General features: G+C 38.5%; 1 protein-coding gene across 1 annotated transcript in view; it reads right to left on the bottom strand.

Moving 5' to 3' along the window:
• Pez (protein tyrosine phosphatase non-receptor pez) overlaps positions 1-20,285 on the bottom strand; it is a 923,645-nt gene that overhangs the window by 360,301 nt on the left and 543,059 nt on the right. The window contains exon 13 of the mRNA XM_068226358.1: positions 11,722-11,872. Within this exon, the coding sequence (XP_068082459.1) occupies positions 11,722-11,872 (151 nt within the window). The remainder of the gene's footprint in view (positions 1-11,721; positions 11,873-20,285) is intronic.

Raw genomic sequence — 20,285 nt, 5'->3', positions numbered from 1 at the left:
CGCTGAAGAAGAGAACATTAAGTTCTCGAAACATGTACAACCATTAGTAACAAAATAGGATGAGTAATCTATGAGCAACAATGGCCAGTATCACAGCTGTTTTAAACCCACAGGATATTCTTGTAGTTTGCAGAGACACTAACATCAGGCATTTGGCTTGGAATCGTGGTCCTGTTATAAAACAAAGTTGTACGGAAGTCTTCTTACTTCTTGAAATCGTCAGTGAATTCGGACTCAAGCAAATGTGTCACTTCCCAACAAGAAATGAGAATTTCCTGGACCTTGTGCTAATCTCAAAGCAATACTATGGACACCTCGATTGCTTTGAGATAGAGAAGGTAATTACATCTGACCATCCAGCTGTAGAATTCATATTATCTTTACCGTGGGTTATGCACCCATGCAGCAGAAGAAATTAAGGTTCGCATGGACTACGGCCGATTATCCTCAAATGAAAGATCTCCATTTGTTGTGTCCTTGAAATTTAATCAAAGATCCCCCCCCCTCAATCGATGAGGCGTTAAGACGTTTTTACGACCTCATTCGCGCTGCAATCAGACAGTGTACCATCTCGGATAGTTAGCATACGGAAGTACCCATGGTGGTACGAAACAGAGGTAATAAATAAATTAAAAGAAAAGGAGAGGGCAAGAAGGAAGTTCCAAAAAATGGGCCATAGTAGTAATTACGTGCAATTTTTGACAAATGCGGTGAATTTAAGCGTCTTCAACTCAAAACGTACCATAGAATTGAAATTAGCTGCCAACCCAAAGTTGTTTTGGAACTTTGTGAACCACAAACAGAGGTCATCTTGCCTGCCATCGACTATGCTTCAGGACAGGAAAGAACTGCAAGACAAAAGGAGCAACTTGGACAGTTTTGCAGACACGTTTGAAAATTATCACTCACCTGCCGCAAAGTGTAACCTGTCCACTCCATCTGTATGTGATGCTGGCCTATCCTTAATAGTGACATCTCCAGCAGAGGTATCTTCAATTATTACATCCTTTGATACCTCCAAATCATTTGGTCCGAATGACATATCGCAAATGTTTTGAAAGAATGTGCATTGGAGCTAGGTAAGCCTTTTCGCATCATAGTGAGTATGTCATTCTCGTCAGGACATTTTTCGTGTGAGAGGAAGAAAGGTCACGTCATACGAGTGTTCAAGAAAGGAGACAAAATGGTGCTTGATAACTATAAGCCTGTTGTGTTATTGTCCCTGATTTCAAAGGTGGCAGAGAAGTTCATGTGTAAGAGGTTGTACAGTTCAAATTCACAGTACATTAACATAGCTCAGCACGGTTTTGTACAGAAATGCTCTAATGTCCAATATGGTAGTGTATATCAATTTCATTACAGAATCTCTGGATGAGAGGCAACAAACGGATGTTGTTTACATGGACATCTCCAAAGCCTTTGATTTAGTTCAACATGATGCTCTACTCATAAAATTGTCAGCATGCCGGATAGGAGGTAGTGCCTTGGAGTGGATTACAAGCTATCTCACTAACAGGGTTTGCATAGTAAAATCTGACGGTATTACGTCTAAGCCGTACCACCCTATTTCTGGTGTCCCCCAAGGCTTTTTACTGGGCCGTCTTTTTTTGTCATATTCATAAATTATGTTGGTTATACCAAGGAATTCGACACTATCAACAGAACGAAACTAATGATGAAACTCGTGCAACTCGTAGGAGAAGAGAACTCCTATACGATTCTGGTGAAAAATATACTTTCGAGGAACTATACTGAAATGGACGACGCACTTATTACCTCTAACCCGATCGACCAGACGACGGGAGACTTACAAGGGGACCCACTTAGCCCCCTCCTATTCAACATTGCTACATACGACGTGGTGCAGGCAACGAAAACAGAAGACGTAAAGGTATACCTGTACGCGGATGATATGGCCCTTTGTTTCAACATCGATCACTTCTCTACAAAAAGCATTCGATCACCTAGTTGACTGGGTGAATGACAACGATCTCCAACTCAACAGGCTGAAGACAGTGAAAATGACCTTCAAGAAAGGAAGACGGCAAACAGCAGAGGACGTTATATACTTGGGCCAGCAACCATTAAGCAATGTGAACAGATTCAAATATTTGGGAATAACTCTTCAGGCACAGGGGAGAACATTTTCTGCATATGTTAAAGATAGAGTGGCCGCATCTCTGATTGCAATAAATGATATCAGACATCTGTCTGTTTGGTCATCAGCCCAGAGGCTGTTGGATCCTCAAATAGCATCACCAAAGGCTATGCAGTTATAGGGAAACCACAAAAACCAATGGCAGTACCAAAATGAGGCATACTAGGCAAGATGAGGAGTGAGGGCCAGACAGTGCTATAGTAGCACAACTAACCCCATGAGCAATACCTTTCATGACACTCAGACACACAGGTTGTGCTTTGAATGTCGTTAATCAGCACCACCCATACCCCAGCAGCTTCCATATTGTCACAGCCATGAATGAGACTGGGACTTCAGTGGAAGCTACAGTTTGCTCTGGCCTGTGCCAAGAGATGGATGCAAAAGTACTGTATCCATCAAGAAATGACAGCAGGCAGGATATCAGACATATCAGGAAGATTTCACTCCGAACAGCGATGGAGCTATTTAAATTTAAGGTCATACCCGTATGGGTTACAGTTAATCTGGGAATGCCTTACAAAAGTGAACTTGAAGGACATTGAAAATGTCAACGCCACGTATATGAAGAAAGTCCACGGCGTCTCCAAATTTTCCCCATCCAGATTGATCTACGAGTTGTGCAGCAAAACGACGCTTTTGGAAGATCTCCGCCTTCAGCTTGGACTGCCATCCATGCCAGCTTACGAAGAAATAGTCTCCAAACATCAGAGGAAAAAGTAAGACATCTGGATTGACTTTTACAGCACAGACGCAATGATGACAAATGACTGGAAGGAAGCGAACTACGAGCTGAGGCACCTTGTGACAAGGTTCACGATCCACGGCTTTCACTTCAAAGTCTGTTGCACGGATCGATTCCATGAACCATGTGAAGACTGTAGTTGTTCCTTGTGTGGCAAGCTATGCGATCGATACCACATGCAATTTTGTGAGAACCGGCGTATGTCGCTTAAGAAATTCTGCTCGGAAGAGAGTTAATACTGTGCAGACTGAGAATTATCTAAATGAAATTGTAATTTTTACTACTTATATACGGTATGTAAGTTTCTCTATGGTCATTGGCTGCAATAAATGTATTATTATAAATTATATAACAACATTTATACAACAGCAATTGCCTTCTCTATGCTGATGATCCAAAGATCTTTAAGGTGATAATTTTTAAATTTTTTTTTTTGCTATTTGCTTAATGTCGCACCGACACAGATAGGTCTTATGGCGACGATGGGATAGGAAAAGCCTAGGAAGTGGAAGGAAGCGGCCGTGGCCTTAATTAAGGTACAGCCCCGGCATTTGCCTGGTGTGAAAAATAGGAAACCACGGAAAACCATCTTCAGGGCTGCCGACAGTGGGGCTCGAACCCACTATCTCCCGATTACTGGATACTGGCCGCACTTAAGCGACTGCAGCTATCGAGCTCGGTAAGGTGATAAATAGTGAGTTGGACTCTAAATTGCTAGTCTGACTTAAACCTCCTAAGTAACTGGTGTCAAAAGTGGCTACTTGGTTTGAATACTTCAAAAGGCAATGCAAATACATTTTCACATAAGCTGGAACCAGTAAATTACCCTTACCATTAATGCAATTTTCAAATAGCTTGTGCAAATGAAATGAATGATTTTGGTGTGACATTTTCAAACTGTTACAGTCTTCCCTTCGAGAAATATTTAGACAAAATTTCTAGAAAAGAATTTAAATTACTTGGCTTTCTGAAAAGAAACTGCGCAAATTTGTTTTTCCTAGACCTGTAATAACTTTGTTTTGCACTCTAATCAGGCCATCGTACTGTTGCAAGGTATGGTTACCTTCTCAGCAAGTAATTAATACAAAACCTGGAAAGAGTCCAAATAAGGTTCCAGAAATGGATCAGTTACAAAGGTTTGGGTATTTCTGTCTCTTCGCCTGATTACAAGTCTTTTTCTGAGACTATTAGTATATGGACAATGCACTCATGCCACAGATGGGCCAATGCCCTCTTTATAAGTGTCTGACGAATAGAGTGGATTGCTCAACATTATTGGAGTTGATACCATTACATGTTCCTCATCACAATACTAGACGAAGGTATACTTTCCATCTGCCTAAGGTGAGAACTGTGGCTTGGCCAAACTCGTGGCCGCTGAGGGCGCTAAAGTTACTTAATGAGGTGGGTCATTTCATGGACCTTTTTCACTCACCCCATCTAAAATTAGACATGTCCTAACGACCTCATGAATGTAAGGTACCGTTACTCTCTGTAAAATATATAAATCATCCTCTTCTTCTTTTTCTACTGCTTTTCCCACACCTGTGGGGTCACGGGTGCGAACTGTGCAGCACATGGGCATTTGGCCCTGTTTTACGGCCGGATGCCCTTCCTGACGCCAACCCTATATGGAGGGATGTAATCATTATTGCGCGTTTCTGTGGTGGTTGGTAGTGTCGTGTGTTGTGTGAATATGAAGAGGAATGTGTTGGGAACAAACACTAACAACCAGTCCCCGGGCCAGATGAAAGAATTAATCAGAGGCGATTAAAACCCCCGACCTGGGACCCTCTGAACCGAAGGCCTCAACACTGACCATTCAGCCAATGAGTCGGACCTGTAAAATATATAAATATGTGTATGTAAATGTCTCTAGATATAGTTTAATCATTACAGTTATTTAAGAAGATTCATTTTTATTTATTTATTTATTTATTTATTTATTTATTTAAGGTGGTGTAAATATGCATGTATAATTCAATCAATCAATCAATACTGATCTGCATTTAGGGCAGCCGCCCAGGTGGCAGATTCCCTATCTGTTGCTTTCCTAGCCTTTTCCTAAATGATTTCAAAGAAATTGGAAATTTATTGAACATCTCCCTTGGTAAGTTATTCCAATCCCTAACTCCCCTTCCTATAAATGAATATTTGCCCCAGTTTGTCCTCTTGAATTCCAACTTTATCTTCATATTGTGATCTTTCCTACTTTTATAAACGCCATTCAAACTTATTCGTCTACTAATGTCATTCCACGCCATCTCTCCGCTGACAGCTCGGAACATACCACTTATGTCTCAAATATTATTACAATATTATAAGTCCACCTGTTCAATATTGTATTGTATTGAACAGGTGGACTTATAATATTGTAATAATATTTGAGACATACATCAACTTCAATACGGAACCAAAATGAGAATAGTTACTTGTAACATACCACTTAGTCGAGCAGCTCTTCTTCTTTCTCTCAATTCTTCCCAACCCAAACTTTGCAACATTTTTGTAACGCTACTCTTTTGTCGGAAATCACCCAGAACAAATCGAGCTGCTTTTCTTTGGATTTTTTCCAGTTCTTGAATCAGGTAATCCTGGTGAGGGTCCCATACACTGGAACCATACTCTAGTTGGGGTCTTACCAGAGACTTATATGCACTCTCCTTTACATCCTTACTACAACCCCTAAACACCCTCATAACCATGTGCAGAGATCTGTACCCTTTATTTACAATCTCATTTATGTGATTTTTTTTTTTTGCTAGGGGCTTTACGTCGCACCGACACAGATAGGTCTTATGGCGACGATGGGATAGGAAAGGCCTAGGAGTTGGAAGGAATCGGCCGTGGCCTTAATTAAGGTACAGCCCCAGCATTTGCCTGGTGTGAAAATGGGAAACCACGGAAAACCATCTTCAGGGCTGCCGATGGTGGGATTCGAACCTACTATCTCCCGGATGCAAGCTCACAGCCGCACGCCTCTACACGCACGGCCAACTCGCCCGGTCATTTATGTGATTACCCCAATGAAGATCTTTCCTTATATTAACACCTAGATACTTACAATGATCCCCAAAAGGAACTTTCACCCCATCAACGCAGTAATTAAAACTGAGAGGACTTTTCCTATTTGTGAAACTCACAACCTGACTTTTAACCCCGTTTATCAACATACCATTGCCTGCTGTCCATCTCACAACATTTTCGAGGTCACGTTGCAGTTGCTCACAATCTTGTAATTTATTTATCGCTCTATAGAGAATAACATCATCCGCAAAAAGCCTTACCTCTGATTCCACTCCTTTACTCATATCATTTATATATATATAAGAAAACATAAAGGTCCAATAATACTGCCTTGAGGAATTCCCCTCTTAATTATTACAGGGTCAGATAAAGCTTTGCCTACTCTAATTCTCTGAGATCTATTTTCTAGAAATATAGCAATCCATTGTCTCCAGGTTTAGATGAATTTGGTTATTATTTTAGGAAATCAGTGTTATTTATTTAAAGTGTATTTGTTGTATATGCTGTTTTATTGATTCATCTATAATTCGGCAAATAACCTGTTGATGATAAATTTATCTATCTATCTGTCTATCAATAGTATTGACAAGGTGGAACCACATATTTCAAGGTGTTTAATTAAATGTATAACACCATTCTTTTGTCAGAAATTAGCCAGAACAAATTGTACTGCTTTCCTTTGTATCTTTTCCAGTTCTTGTATCAAATAATCCTAGCAAGGGTACCATACACTGGACTGGGGGTCTAACCCGTGACTTACATGCCCTCTCCTTTACATCGTTACAACCCCTAAATACCTTTATTTACAGTCTTGTTTATGTGATTACTTCAATGAGGATCTTTCTTTCTATTAAGACCTACATACATACATACAATGATCTCCATGAGGTACTTTCACCCCATCAATACAGAAATTAAAAAAGACAAGACTTTCCCCCTTGGTGAAACTCACAACCTGATTTTTTATCGCCCTTCTGTTTTTTTTTTTTTTTTTTTGCTAGTGACTTTACGTCACACCAATACAGATAGGTCTTATGGCGACGATGGGATAGGCCTAGGAGTTGGAAGGAAGTGGCTGTGGCCTTAATTAAGGTACAGCCCCAGCATTTGCCTGGAGTGAAAATGGGAAACCACAGAAAACCATCTTCAGGGCTGCCGACAGTGGGATTCGAACCTACTATTTCTCGGATGCAAGCTCACAGCCGCGCGCCCCTAAACGCACAGCCAACTCGCCCTGTTTTCATCCCGTTTACCATAATATAATTGTCTAGTGTCCATCTCACAACTTGACTGAGGTCATTTTGTATTTGCTCACAATCCTGTTACTTATTTATTACCCTATAGAGCATAACATCATCCGCAAAAAGCCTCAACTCCGATTCCAGTCCTTTACTCGTATCATTTATATCTATAAGAACTCCCCTCTGAATCATTACAGAATCAGATAAAATGCTTTATGCAGTCAAATCCTTTCACCTTTTCTCTAAATTATATTTCTTAGAAATGTAGCCACCCATTCGGTCTCTTGTTTGTCTAGTCCAACTGCCTTCATTTTTGTCAGTAGTCTTCCATGATGCATCTTATCAAAAGCCTTGGATAGGACAGTAGCAATAGAGTCCATTTAACCTCCTGAACCTAAAATATCTGCTACTTCTTACTGGAATCCTACAAGTTGAGCCACAGTGGAATAACTTTTACTAAACCTGAACTGCTTTCTATTAAACCAGTTAGTAATTTCACAAAGACAAACGATTTTTTGCATTACACTGGTTGACCATCAATTGGAGCAGCTTTTTCACTACTTTTGCTCCTTTCATAATAAAAGATGATGCTTCCAATCAACTACATTCTACATTGATTCACCTAAGGTGCAACTGTGATATGCAGTTCAAAGCAATTCCCACAGGGACATTTTCCAAAACTTCATAAGTTGGCCACAAAATGGCTATGTCTGTGTGGTTCCTCCCACTAAATATGTACCTCACAGCAGTACGTCAGCTTCATTCTAGAAGGTAGACTTGAAAAAGTAGATAACTGAAGTTCAAGTTAATTTTACAGAGTAGATCAATATTTTTCATCATATGAAAATTAACAGACTGTTTCTGGTCATTCGATTAGGTCAGGAATGGGATGAGGATAGGAATTGTGCCAGCTACCAAGGCCTGTCACATTCCACTGGGGCAATGAAAAATAATGACTGACAGGTGAAATGAAATGATATTGGAGAGGGTTGCTGGAAAGAAAGATGACGGAGAAAACCAGAGTACCTGGAGAAAAACCTGTCCCACCTCTGCTTAGTCCAGCACATACCTCAGATGGAGTGACTAGGATTTTTGTACATTACTTACAAGCATTTGATCATGTTTTCTGAATCCTTTCTACTTCATGATTTTCCGTAACTTTGCTCTGGGCATGTTATCATATGCTTTTTCTAAATCGAGGAATACATCACTATTTCTCATCCATTTTTCCATTGCTATTCCATCAGCTGTCTCATAGTGAAGATGGGGTCTAGTGTTGATTTTCCATTTCTATAGCCATACTGCACTTCTTGTAATTATCCTTCCACCTTTCTTCTCATCCACCTTCCTAATAATCTTTCACCTCCAATGTGAGTGTAAATTTCACTGCAGCATATACACTTTAATTAAATGAGAAAGAACGGCAATTTGTCAACTTCCTAAACTAGTGGAGGCCATAAAATAAATCCTACTGGGTGAGTTGGCCATGCGGTAAAGGACACGCTGCTGTGAGCTTGCATCCGGGAGATAGCAGGTTCAAACCCCACTGTCGGCAGCCATGAAGATGGTTTTCCATGTTTTCACATCAGGCAAATGCCGAGGCTGTACCATAATTAAGGCCACAGCCACTTCCTTCCCATTCCTAGGCCTTTCCTATCCCATCACTGTCATAAAGACCTATCTGGGTTGGTGCAACGTAAAGCAAATTGAAATAAAATTTTTTAAAAAAGAGATAAAAATCCTTGATTAGGCACTGATTCTCCAACAAGTCATGCAGCAAGTTACAGAACCATTCCTCAAACTGCAATTTACATTCAAGGTGATTAAATATATGAGAAAGAAAAGCACAGCAAGGGCAAGAAGGGGATGTTAGAGAACGGAAAAATTTTGCTTGAGCTGAACTGTTAGCTAGAATCTGAGTACACAAAAACATACAAAGTAAGGCAAATATATGCAGTATATAGAATTAAGTTCCATAGCCCTTTACAAAACAGGCACAAAAGGAAACTGTAGATAGATGGTTACTCGAAACAGCTTTTAAATAAAACTACATAAAATATCCTAATTTCAATGAAGCAAAGTAAAGCAAATTGAAATAAAAAATACAAAAATGAGATAAAAATCCTTGATTAGGCACTGATTTTTCAACATGTCATGTAGCAAGTTATAGAACCATTCCTCAAACTGTAATTTACATTTAAGGTGATTAAATATATGAGAGAGAAAGGCACAGCAAGGGCAAGAAGGCATGTTCCCACCTGTTTGTACCAATGATCATTCTCACTAATTTCATGTTTGTTACTTCTAACCTACGAATAACATATAGTGAGTCCACCAAGCTTTCACACCTGTAGAGCAAAGTTGGTCTGAAAACAGCAGACAGATGCAAAGATAATTTCATCCGGAGCTGGCTTACTGTTTAGACGATACTACTGATCGCAACTGCAAGCTTACTGCATTAACTTTCCTTCAACTTGATTCAATTTCTCTCACTATATTATAATCCCGGGAGAATACACCTCCTAAATATTGACATGATCTACCTGTTTCACTTGTGTATTATCAACCGGACATTCAATTCTCTTAGGTTTCTTCCCTACCAACATCACTTTACACTTGGAAAAGCTTAGAGTAGATCGGGGGAAGATGCCATACTTAGTGTTTTGAGGACAAAAATGTACATAAAAATTGAGAGTTCGAATTAGACATAAAACAGTAATATTTTGCCGAGTTTTTTCTATATATAGGCCAGTTAGCTATGCCAATCATTAGTAATTGTACGTTTTAAACATTTATTTATGAAGGCATGTATTTAGTCATCTCACCCCGAGCATCGGGGTAAGATGGCAATTAAATCTGGATGAGTTTCGACTACTAGTTTTATGTCATTCTGGAGAAAAATAGTCTAAATTCAATTCTTAAAGCATATTTATTATGATTATCAAAAAATAAACACACAAAATTATAGTGTAACCACATTAAATCAGCTGTAAGGATGACTCTTGTATCAGAGTTCTTTAGCACAGTTATTGCACATGTTTTCTTTCTCTGCTATCACAGTGTCTGGCCTAGGATTCATCTGAAAACCGGTTTCATCCATATTATACAAGTGTCCGGGCTTATCCAGTAAATTGTTTGCTGACAACACATCCAGAATTAAAGAAAAATATTCTGCAATTGCTTCCCTATTCATTGCCATAGCCCGGTCAACAGAGAGACCTTGTGGCTTTTTCGTAACTAACGTTGGGAAACGTTTCAGAAAGGACTGTAGCCAATCCCAGCCTGCCATACCATTTTCTCGACGAAAACGGTGAGGAATTCCATTTCGTTCTGCAAACTGAAATGCCAGCTTCCGTAGATTTTCTCCAGTTGGGGGGAATCCAGAAATCTGCAGTTGTCTTATGTAGGTGACCAACTTCTTCTCGTTCTCTTCGCCAAGGCAACCTGTAAAATTATAAAAATTAATAATAATAATAATAATAATAATAATAATAATAATAATAATAATAATAATAATAATAATAATAATAATAATAAATAAGTGAAGACATTTCGGAGCAAATGGGAGAGTACAGTTCGCGTATGGATACTTAATATGGTATAAGTTTACCTGAGAAGAGCATTTTTTAAATTTAAATTAAATTTCACGGTTAGGAACCAGTTGTCATTTTACTCCCGAAGGAGAGAAAACATCAAAATTAATCAGTAACTACTTACTTTGTGGGCCCATGGCATGCTTCTTTTCGTCGTTCTTCTCCAGACGTCGTTTAAGTGTTCTGTATGGGATTCCATAATCTTGGGAAGCTCTAAAACAATTCATCCCCCCGGTTCGGACGTGTTCCATGGCCATTTGCAGGCTCTCTTCGGACCACTGACCCCTGTTTGATGTCCTGATATACGTTCTTGGCATGTTCCTACGAAAAGAAACTGTTATATCAGAAGAATCAACTTCGGCATCTTACCCCGAAGAAAAAGTGGCATCTCTACCGAGAGTCGGGGTGAGATGCCACTTCCCGCAACGTGCACAGTATGGCAGCTTCGGAGCTAGTGAATTTAAAAACGTACACTGCAAAGTATGTACCTTGCCCAACATATACTAATATTTGCAAATCCTCCTTATTATATAGGCTGATAAGCACTTTAAAACAACTGTGCATTATTAACAAGGCACCGCCTTAAGTTCTTACCTTGAATTTCTTGATAACAGAGCGGGAAAACAGTTCACACAGAGTCATACGTATTGGATTCAACGGCTAACTGAGGCCAACAAGCGCGAGACAAGTTGTTGTTGCGATCTGGTGGTTCCCGACGGAACTACGAAGCTATAGGCATCTCGCCCCGATAGGCATCTCGCCCCGATCCACTCTATTTTCATATCATACCCATTCCACCCTACAGTAAAAGTTCATTATAGCGAGAATTCAAAATGGCAAAAAATTTACTCACTATAATGGATTGTACTTATTCTATAGGTAAGAAGAAAAATTTTCTAAAGTTAATCTCCCAAATTTTGGCATCTTACCTCATTCAAAATAGTACTTGATCAATACCTGTGGGTTGCTACAGGTGGTATGTTGAGATGCCAAGTCTGGTGTGCTATTGCTGCTCGCAGGATATGGCGGAGGAGGCTTATATAATTGTAGCAACTGCATGCCCTGCACCACATCAACATGGTTCTCCACAGCATCTAACTCAGGAGTACTGTATAAAAATCATTTGAAATTTATTAAAACATTCACTATCATACATGTAAGAGCAATCAATCCAGTTCATTCCAAGACTGACAACACACAATCATACATACATACATACATACATACATACATACATACATACATACATACATACATACATACATACATACATACATACATACATACATACATACATACATACATTACATACATCTTCATTATAGACTGTTACACCTTTCAACGCTCTTTCTACAAGCCTCTGTGAATTTACTAAAAGCCTCCACAACCCACTATTTGTAACTAGCTTTGCTGCCTTATTTAGTTCCATTCTTTTATCCTTCATTAGAAACCGAGTCTAACCATCATTGTCTCGGACTCCCTCTACTTCTATTATCCTCCACCTATCCTCCTCCATTCTACTCACATTACTCCACCATCAAAGCTAGTTTATGTGTACAGCTTCATTAATAGGGTACATTCATAACTTAGACTGTATCTCCTCATTCCAGGTACCCCCACAGCCAGTGTTATCACCTGTTTGTGTCAACGATCATTCTCACTAATTTCATGTTTGTTACTTCTAACCTACGAATAACATATAGTGAGTCCACCAAACTTTCACACCTGTAGAGCAAAGTTGGTCTGAAAACAGACAGATGCAAAGATAGTTTCATTGGGAGCTGGCTTATTTCTTGGAGGATACTACTGATCGCAACTGCAAGCTTACTGCATTAGCTTTGCTGCAATGTGATTCAATCTCTCTCACTATACTATAATCCTGGGAGAATACACCTCCTAAATATTGACATGATCTACCTGTTTCACTAGTGTATTATCAACCCGACATTCAATTCTCTTAGGTTTCTTCCCTACCAACATCACTAGGGAGCAGATTATTATGTGCTAAAAATGTGAAAAATATTTATTTTTTATGTGCTGAAAAACTTTAAAATATGTGATAACAAATTAAAACTATTTTCGTTTAAATATCACATAACTACTTGCGCTCAAGAAGTAAATAAGTATAACATTTTGTATTAGAATATGGTGCTACCAAACGTGCTCCTTAAGGCAAAGTGGTGTCTGTGTATGGAAACGTGCAGTATGGTATATTCATTTTTATAAGCTAGAATAGATATTATGAATAATTATATTTTTTAAAAGATAATGTTTTGTTTAAATATGGCAAAAGCAACCTATCATCTTTGAAAAAATGGTAGCAGTTCATACTCACCCATCACACGCTGAAATATTAGTTGTTAGAAGTAGTCTCAGAATTGCAGTGAACAACAAAGGTCATCTCCAAATTATCCATCACAAATGCATGCCGATTATCTCTAAAGAACGCCTTATACTTCGAAAACGATCGCTCTACATCACAGGAAGTCAGACGTGCATAGTTAAAGAGAGGAATGTCACCAACACTAATGCCATCAAATTTGCCAACATGAGCACCCTCTAATACATTAGAAATTTGGCACATTGTTTGAAATCCTCTGTTTTTCCTGAACAAATTTTGATATTTGACCTTTAAGAGTCCCTGTAGCCGGGAGTGAATCTAATTTATTTTCAACGGCGCGCACTTCCTTCTCTGTTCTGGACAACAGGTTAGTGGATTTTTCAAGTATGTCTATAGTTTTACACAAGAAGCTTAGATTGGCAGATATAAACACCAAATCATTTTTCAAAGAGCTGTCTTTCAGTACCTCTTGAAGAATCTCAATTGACGACACGTCTTTTTTATCTAGTGCATTCACAACGGATGCAAAACTTTCTAAATTTTCTGCGTAGTATACCACACCGCTAAGCCAGGTACCCCACCGCGTAACAATAGGCAGAGAAGGAAGCGCAAGATCTGGGTTTTTCTCTTTAAACAGATCGATTCTTGAGGGTGCTTTTACGAAAGACTTTTTTTGCCATCAGACACTAATTTATCCACTTGAGGATACTGAGCCCGCACAGTTTGACATAACCTGTGTAGAGTATGAACAACGCAAGTTACGTATATCATTTTCGGAAAGCTCACAGAAAGGCCGTTGGCTGCACTATCAGTAACGAAAAGCAACACATGGTCGTATTTTATACCTTTTGGCTAAAGTGAACGGCTTCATTGAATAACCTAGCTACAGTGACATGATTTGCAGCAAGCATTTCTTTACATGCTAGCAAATAAGAATGTTCACAAGCAGTTTTGTCATTCTTCAACACACCAACTACAACATTTCCTACTTTTCTGCTACCTGAATCATAGTTTCATCAGTGCTCACCCACAATTTTTCGCTATCACATACTGCCCGAATTCTCTATAAAGTTTCACTGTAACATTTTGGGAGATAGTTTTTCCTTAATATGGATTCGTCTGGAGGCTCAAAATTAATGTACTTTGTTAGGAAATTTCTCAGTCCTGGATTATTTTGCCAAGAGGAATGTCGGCGCAAACAAATGCTCTGCACACATCTAAATAATACTGAGATATTTAGATGGGCCTGCATTTGAAGTAGCTGGTTCAGCTATTAGTAATTGTTGGGAACACACACGCAAAACAGCCGCAGTATGCTATTTCCCGACAAATGCTGGGTTACTTGAGAATGTTGATCTACAAGTACTGTTACCACATGGTTGGCAAAATAATACTTTTCCATCGGTAGTAAAAATGCTTTTACATTCCTCTACATATTGTTGAAGACATGACCTTGTACTCGGCTACTCTTCTGGCATTATTTTTCAGGTCAAGTTACACGCATTTACGGTGAATCACTGTTTCAATAAAAAGAATAGCAGTGGACACTGAAGGAAATATTTCTTAGAAATCCATACAAAATCACATGACCACGGGAATGATATATGGACCCGAACAGCTAACCTTACTCTTAGGAGTGATGAAATCCCACTACCTAATGGTAGGGCAATATTCTTCTCAGTCTCCCGTGTCGTAATGGTATTACGTTACCTTTATCTCTCCCTGATTGCCTTTCACTGATATTCTATAAACAAAACCCGAGCGGGCTGACTCATAAAAGCGAGTTGGAATGACATCATGCAAGAAAACATCTTGCGCAGCAAATCAAAACGCTGTCTAAATGTAACAACGTAGCCAGTGACCAGCAAGTTTTAGAACTTCTGGAGGGAAGTCTATAAATAGCCAAAACATTCAGGTACATGATGTTAAATACACTGTTAAAATAAATACCGTAATCGTAAAATGAAAATGTGAGCATTATTTTATAATACAGAAGCATTTTAAATTTTATTGATTAACAAATATTGCCGATTTATATACTAATTATCAATTTTCTTAAAATATGTATTTACATTTTTAAAATGTGAAAATACGTGTTTTTATGGGAAATAAGATTTTCACATTTGGGGATGCACAATAGGAATAATGAACTTTTTAACTTGCGTTAAAACGTACGCAAAAAAATATGTAATTACATAAAAATCTGCTCCCTAGACATCACTTTAGACTTGGGAAAGCTTATTTTCATATCACACCCATTGCAACCTACAATAGAAGTTCATTATAGCAAGAATTCACAGCGACTACAAATTTACTCGCTATAACGGATTGTTTTTATATCCGATTTTTTGTACAAGTCGGAAAAACCCATACACAACAAAATCGGTATGGAACGGCAATCAGTTTGTTCAAAACTTGTGTTTTTGAGGATGATATCAACACTATGGCTTGCTCGTTTGTTATTTTTCAAAATGCGATACTACGTGAAAGTGTATGTTTAATTTAATTCTGAAAAAAATACAGTATAACTCCAGAGGCCTCTGTGGCAAACATTCCAGTTTTCTTCTTCGAACAGTGTCACCTAACCTAACTGTACATGAATCATGAAAAACTATTTCAAGCACACGTAGAGAAATAACCTCCTCGCTACAAATTTACATGGGAACAGCCTTTCTGAAATTTAACTGCATGAGAGAAAATATAACCCATACTATGTTCAGTGATGTACTCTGCCATATTTTGTGATGTATCCCATTCTTACTTAACTTCAGCATATAACATTAAAAATTAATGAATCGTTTATTTCAGCCTTTATTTCTAACGAGTTAACTGTTATCAGTCAATTTATCTACGCATTTATTACAAAAACGTGTAATCCTCTTTCATTTTGATTTTCTTTTAGAGCACAGCAGTCGACGGGCATTAGTAATCACCTCCGACATCGCCTTCAAACGTCGAGGAGAGAGCTCACAAGTTTACATAGCGAGAAAACAATATGGTACCAAAGATGACCAATCGCATTTTGTGGCAAATGTTTCAGTTTTCTTAAACAAACAGCATCACCTAACGTAACTTAAATGTACTAAATGTACCATGAAAACATATTCCAAGCACCAGTAGAGAAATTAAAACATTCTCGCTATAAATTTATAAGGGAATAGCCTCATTACAAATCATAACTCTCATCTTTGTTCCGTATTGAAAACAGCTATCTCACTAAGTTTACAAAAGGAGTGTTTTTATTACCCCACCTATTCAATACAATTAATACCACGGTTATGTGGTTAAATAAGCAAAGAAATTAATAAATTTAAAGGGACATGTTTCGCCCTTCTTTTATTGAACATCATCAGCCTTATGTAATCTTAAAACAAGCATTGGTCAGAGGACATTATCACATATAACTTATAAAAATTGAACTGTGATTTCTTAAAAGTAATGACACTGTGGAATAGTTGTTTTAAAATAAAGATGTTGAGACATAACATATACAACACACGCTAAAATCCCTTTAAACAATTTAAAATGTTTGTCTAAAAAGGGAAGAATTTTGTGTCATATTAATTCTAAAAACAACACATGTCCGACACTGAAGTGGATCCTCTTCGTAAGAAGTTTGAACATACCCATCAATTGGGAGTCAGATATCGAACCCAAGACTTCAATAGACAAGAATGGTATGACAATACACAAAAGCTAAGGTTGAATTCTGTTATTTTTTTAATGAAAAACACAGGATCTAAGAAATATTGGCCGGAAAAAAGGCGAACGATTTAAAATGATCTTATTAAGTTGATTAATCAACTTGATTAATTTCAATCTACAACCTAATCACACAACATGCTCTTTTGACGTGATTAATATGTATCCAAATAATCCGACCAGAGAAACAGCCAACATCATCTATAATAACATCTGTAAACATAGTGGCCTCAGTAGAATGGAGATCGATGAGTTCATGAGACTATTAAATTTTGTTTTAGACAACAACTATTTCACTTTTAATACAAAAATTGATAAACAGAACGGTTTAGCAATGGGTGACCCGATATCGGGCATCCTATTTACATGGACTCGATTGAACTCACAAAAATAAGAACTAATATCAAAGGGATTTGTTTGTGGTTGAGATACGTGGATGACACATTTGTAATAATCGATATCTATGTTTATTTCTATGTTTATTTAACCACATAACTGTGGTATTAATTGTATTGAATAGGTGAGGTGATAAAAATACTCCTTTTGTAAACTTAGTGGGAATAGTCTCTCCGAAATTTAACCAGACGCGAGAAAATATAAACTAACCTCTGAAATCAGTGATACGCTCTGCCATATCTTGAGGTGTATCACATTCTTACTTAATTTCAGTCTAGAGAATTAAAATTACGTTATCGTTTACTTAACCTTTATTTCTAACGAGTTAAGAACTGATTTCGACCATGTTATTTATGTATTTCTTACGAAAACATGTTTGACGCAAGTGTGATAAACTGATATAACTTGAAAACAATATTCTCTCACCTATGGGTAAATAATGCAAGTATCGAACTTGAATTATTATTATTATTATTATTATTATTATTATTATTATTATTATTATTATTATTATTATATTGTTATATTATTATTATTATTACGACTTGTGATGTACATCCGCTTATTAGTATCACTATCAGTTAACGATCACATTATTTGTGAGGTTGTCATGAAACATTTATTGTATATAGATATTTGTATGAGTTTAATTAATGTAAGAACCTGTAATTAATATTATATAATTTATTATTAACTGCATTAATTGTAATCCACTACAGAATTGTAACATCCAGAATGGTACTGGATAGACAAGAACTCGGTAGAATATTTTACCTGGGCCTTAACCACTCTAGAATTTATGAGAAAATTTATCTATCTAGAAGCCTGGCCAGGCACATATATAAAGAGGTCGTCTTGATGGAAGAGACGAGTTATTACTTAGGTGGAGTTATGGTTTAACAGGAGTATACTTGTGACCTCGTGTTGTGTTGAACTGATATGCTGTCAGCAGTCAACTGTTTCAACTGTGTTTTAAGGTTGTGATTTCCGTGTGAGATATGCTTAGTGGTAGGCATTTGTTAAAGACGGTGGTTTGTTGATGTGCGTATTTTGTTTGTGACAACAGTTGATTAAATTAAGGGTATGTTTATGTGAAGATAAGGTGAAATAAATAAGTGTACCAACTGACAGCATTTTGTGTGGATCTGTGTGGATACATCATGTTCTCTTCTTTCATTTCCAGCAGTTGACAGGTATTACTGATCGACTCCGATATCGCCTTCGAATGTCGATGAGAGAGGTCGCAAGTGTACATAGCGAGAAAACTATACCGAAGGTCGCATTTTGTGGCAAATGCTTTAGTTTTCTTATTCCAACAGCGTCACCTAACCTAATTTAACTCCGTATGTGCCATGAAAACATACTGACTGGCAGAAAAAATATCCAAACACCAAGAAGGGGTTGTGCTAGATTAACGAACATTGGTAGACATGTTTATACGTTTGAAAGATGAAGTTGATTCAAATTTCGCGCAAATCACATTAGCGTGGTGCTAGTAGCGGCCCCATGACGTTGTACATCCGGTTTGCTTTAAATACGGGCTGTACTGTGCGAGACCGTTAGTTACCTTTGAGAAAGGATGGAGTGACTGTGAGTTGGTCAAGGATGCCTTTACGACAACGGAGAGGCCAGTATCAACAGCTGATTGCGGTTAAACAAGGCCATTTAATAGGGCTATGTGAGGGTGGATATTCCTTCTGCACTATTGCAGAATGACTTGGCAGGAATGTCTCCACTATGCACCTGTGCTGGCATCAGTGGTCACGAGAAGGTACTCTCGCAAGAAGACCGGGCTCCGGACATCCCCATGGCACCACCAAGAGGGAGGACCTCTGTATTCGGTGAATGTCTGTGGGTCAGCGGACTGCGTCTGCAGCAGCAATTCGAGTGGCAGTTGGCACCACAGTGACGCAACGAACTGTCCGAAATCAGTTACTTGAAGGACAGCTCTGAACCAGACGCCCTGCTGCGTGCATTCCACTTACCCCAAACAACTGCCGTCTGTGACTTCAGTGGTGTAAGCGAGAGCTCATTGGAGGATGGAGTGGAGGTCCGTTGTGTTTTCCAATGAAAGCCGGTTCTGCCTTGGTGCCAGTGATGGCTGTGTGTTGGTTAGGAGGCAGCGAGGTGAGCGCCTGCATTCCACCTGTCTGCGGCGTCGACACACTGGACCTACACCAGGAGTTCTGGCCTGGGGAGCAATTCCCTATGACAGCAGGAGCACTCTCGTGGCTATCCCACGCACCCTGACTGCAAATACGTACATTCGTCTGGTGATTCGACCTGTTGTGCTGTCATTCATGAACAGCATTCCAACAAGGTAACGCACGCCCCCATGCCACTGTTGTAACCCGACGTGCTCTACAGAGTGTTGACATGTTGCCTTGGCCTGCTTGATCCCCCGATCTGTCTCCAACTGAGCACATATGGGACATTATTGGACAACAACTCCAGCATCATCTACAACTGGCATTAACCGACCCTGTATTGACTGATCAAGTGCAACAGGCGTGGAACTCCATCCCACAAGCTGGCATCTGGCACCTGTATGACACAATGCATGCACATTTGCATACCTGCATTCAACAGTCAGGAGGATTACACCAGTTAATAATGGACCAGCATGGCACATTTGCAATGGGTTTTCTGTAGTCTTGTACCTTTACTCAATTAAATATGTTACCTCGACAAATATATTGCCAAAATTTCAACATATTCTACATTCCTTATTTCATTGAGTTTGGATATTTTTTCTGCCAGTGTATCAAGCACCAGTAGAAAAATGATAACCTTCTCGCTATAAATTTAGATGGAATAGCCTTACCAAAATTTAAACAGACACGAGAAAATTTAATCTAACCTCAGAAATCAGTGATGCACTGTGCCATATCTTGAGATGTATCGCATTCTTACTTGATTTAAGTGAGAGTATTAAAATTAAGCGATCGTTTATTTCTAACAAGATAGCAACTGCTATTGACCACATTATTTATATATTTATTACAAAAATGCGTTCTCCTCTTTTGTTTCTGATTTTCTTTACGGAATAGCAGTTGATGGGTATTACTAATCGACTCTGACA

The sequence above is a fragment of the Anabrus simplex genome, chromosome 2 (genome assembly GCF_040414725.1).
Source record: "Anabrus simplex isolate iqAnaSimp1 chromosome 2, ASM4041472v1, whole genome shotgun sequence".
NCBI classification, from domain to species: Eukaryota; Metazoa; Arthropoda; class Insecta; order Orthoptera; family Tettigoniidae; genus Anabrus; species Anabrus simplex.
The sequence above is the reverse complement of the archived record's forward strand: the minus strand, read 5'-3'. Positions and strand labels throughout refer to the sequence as shown.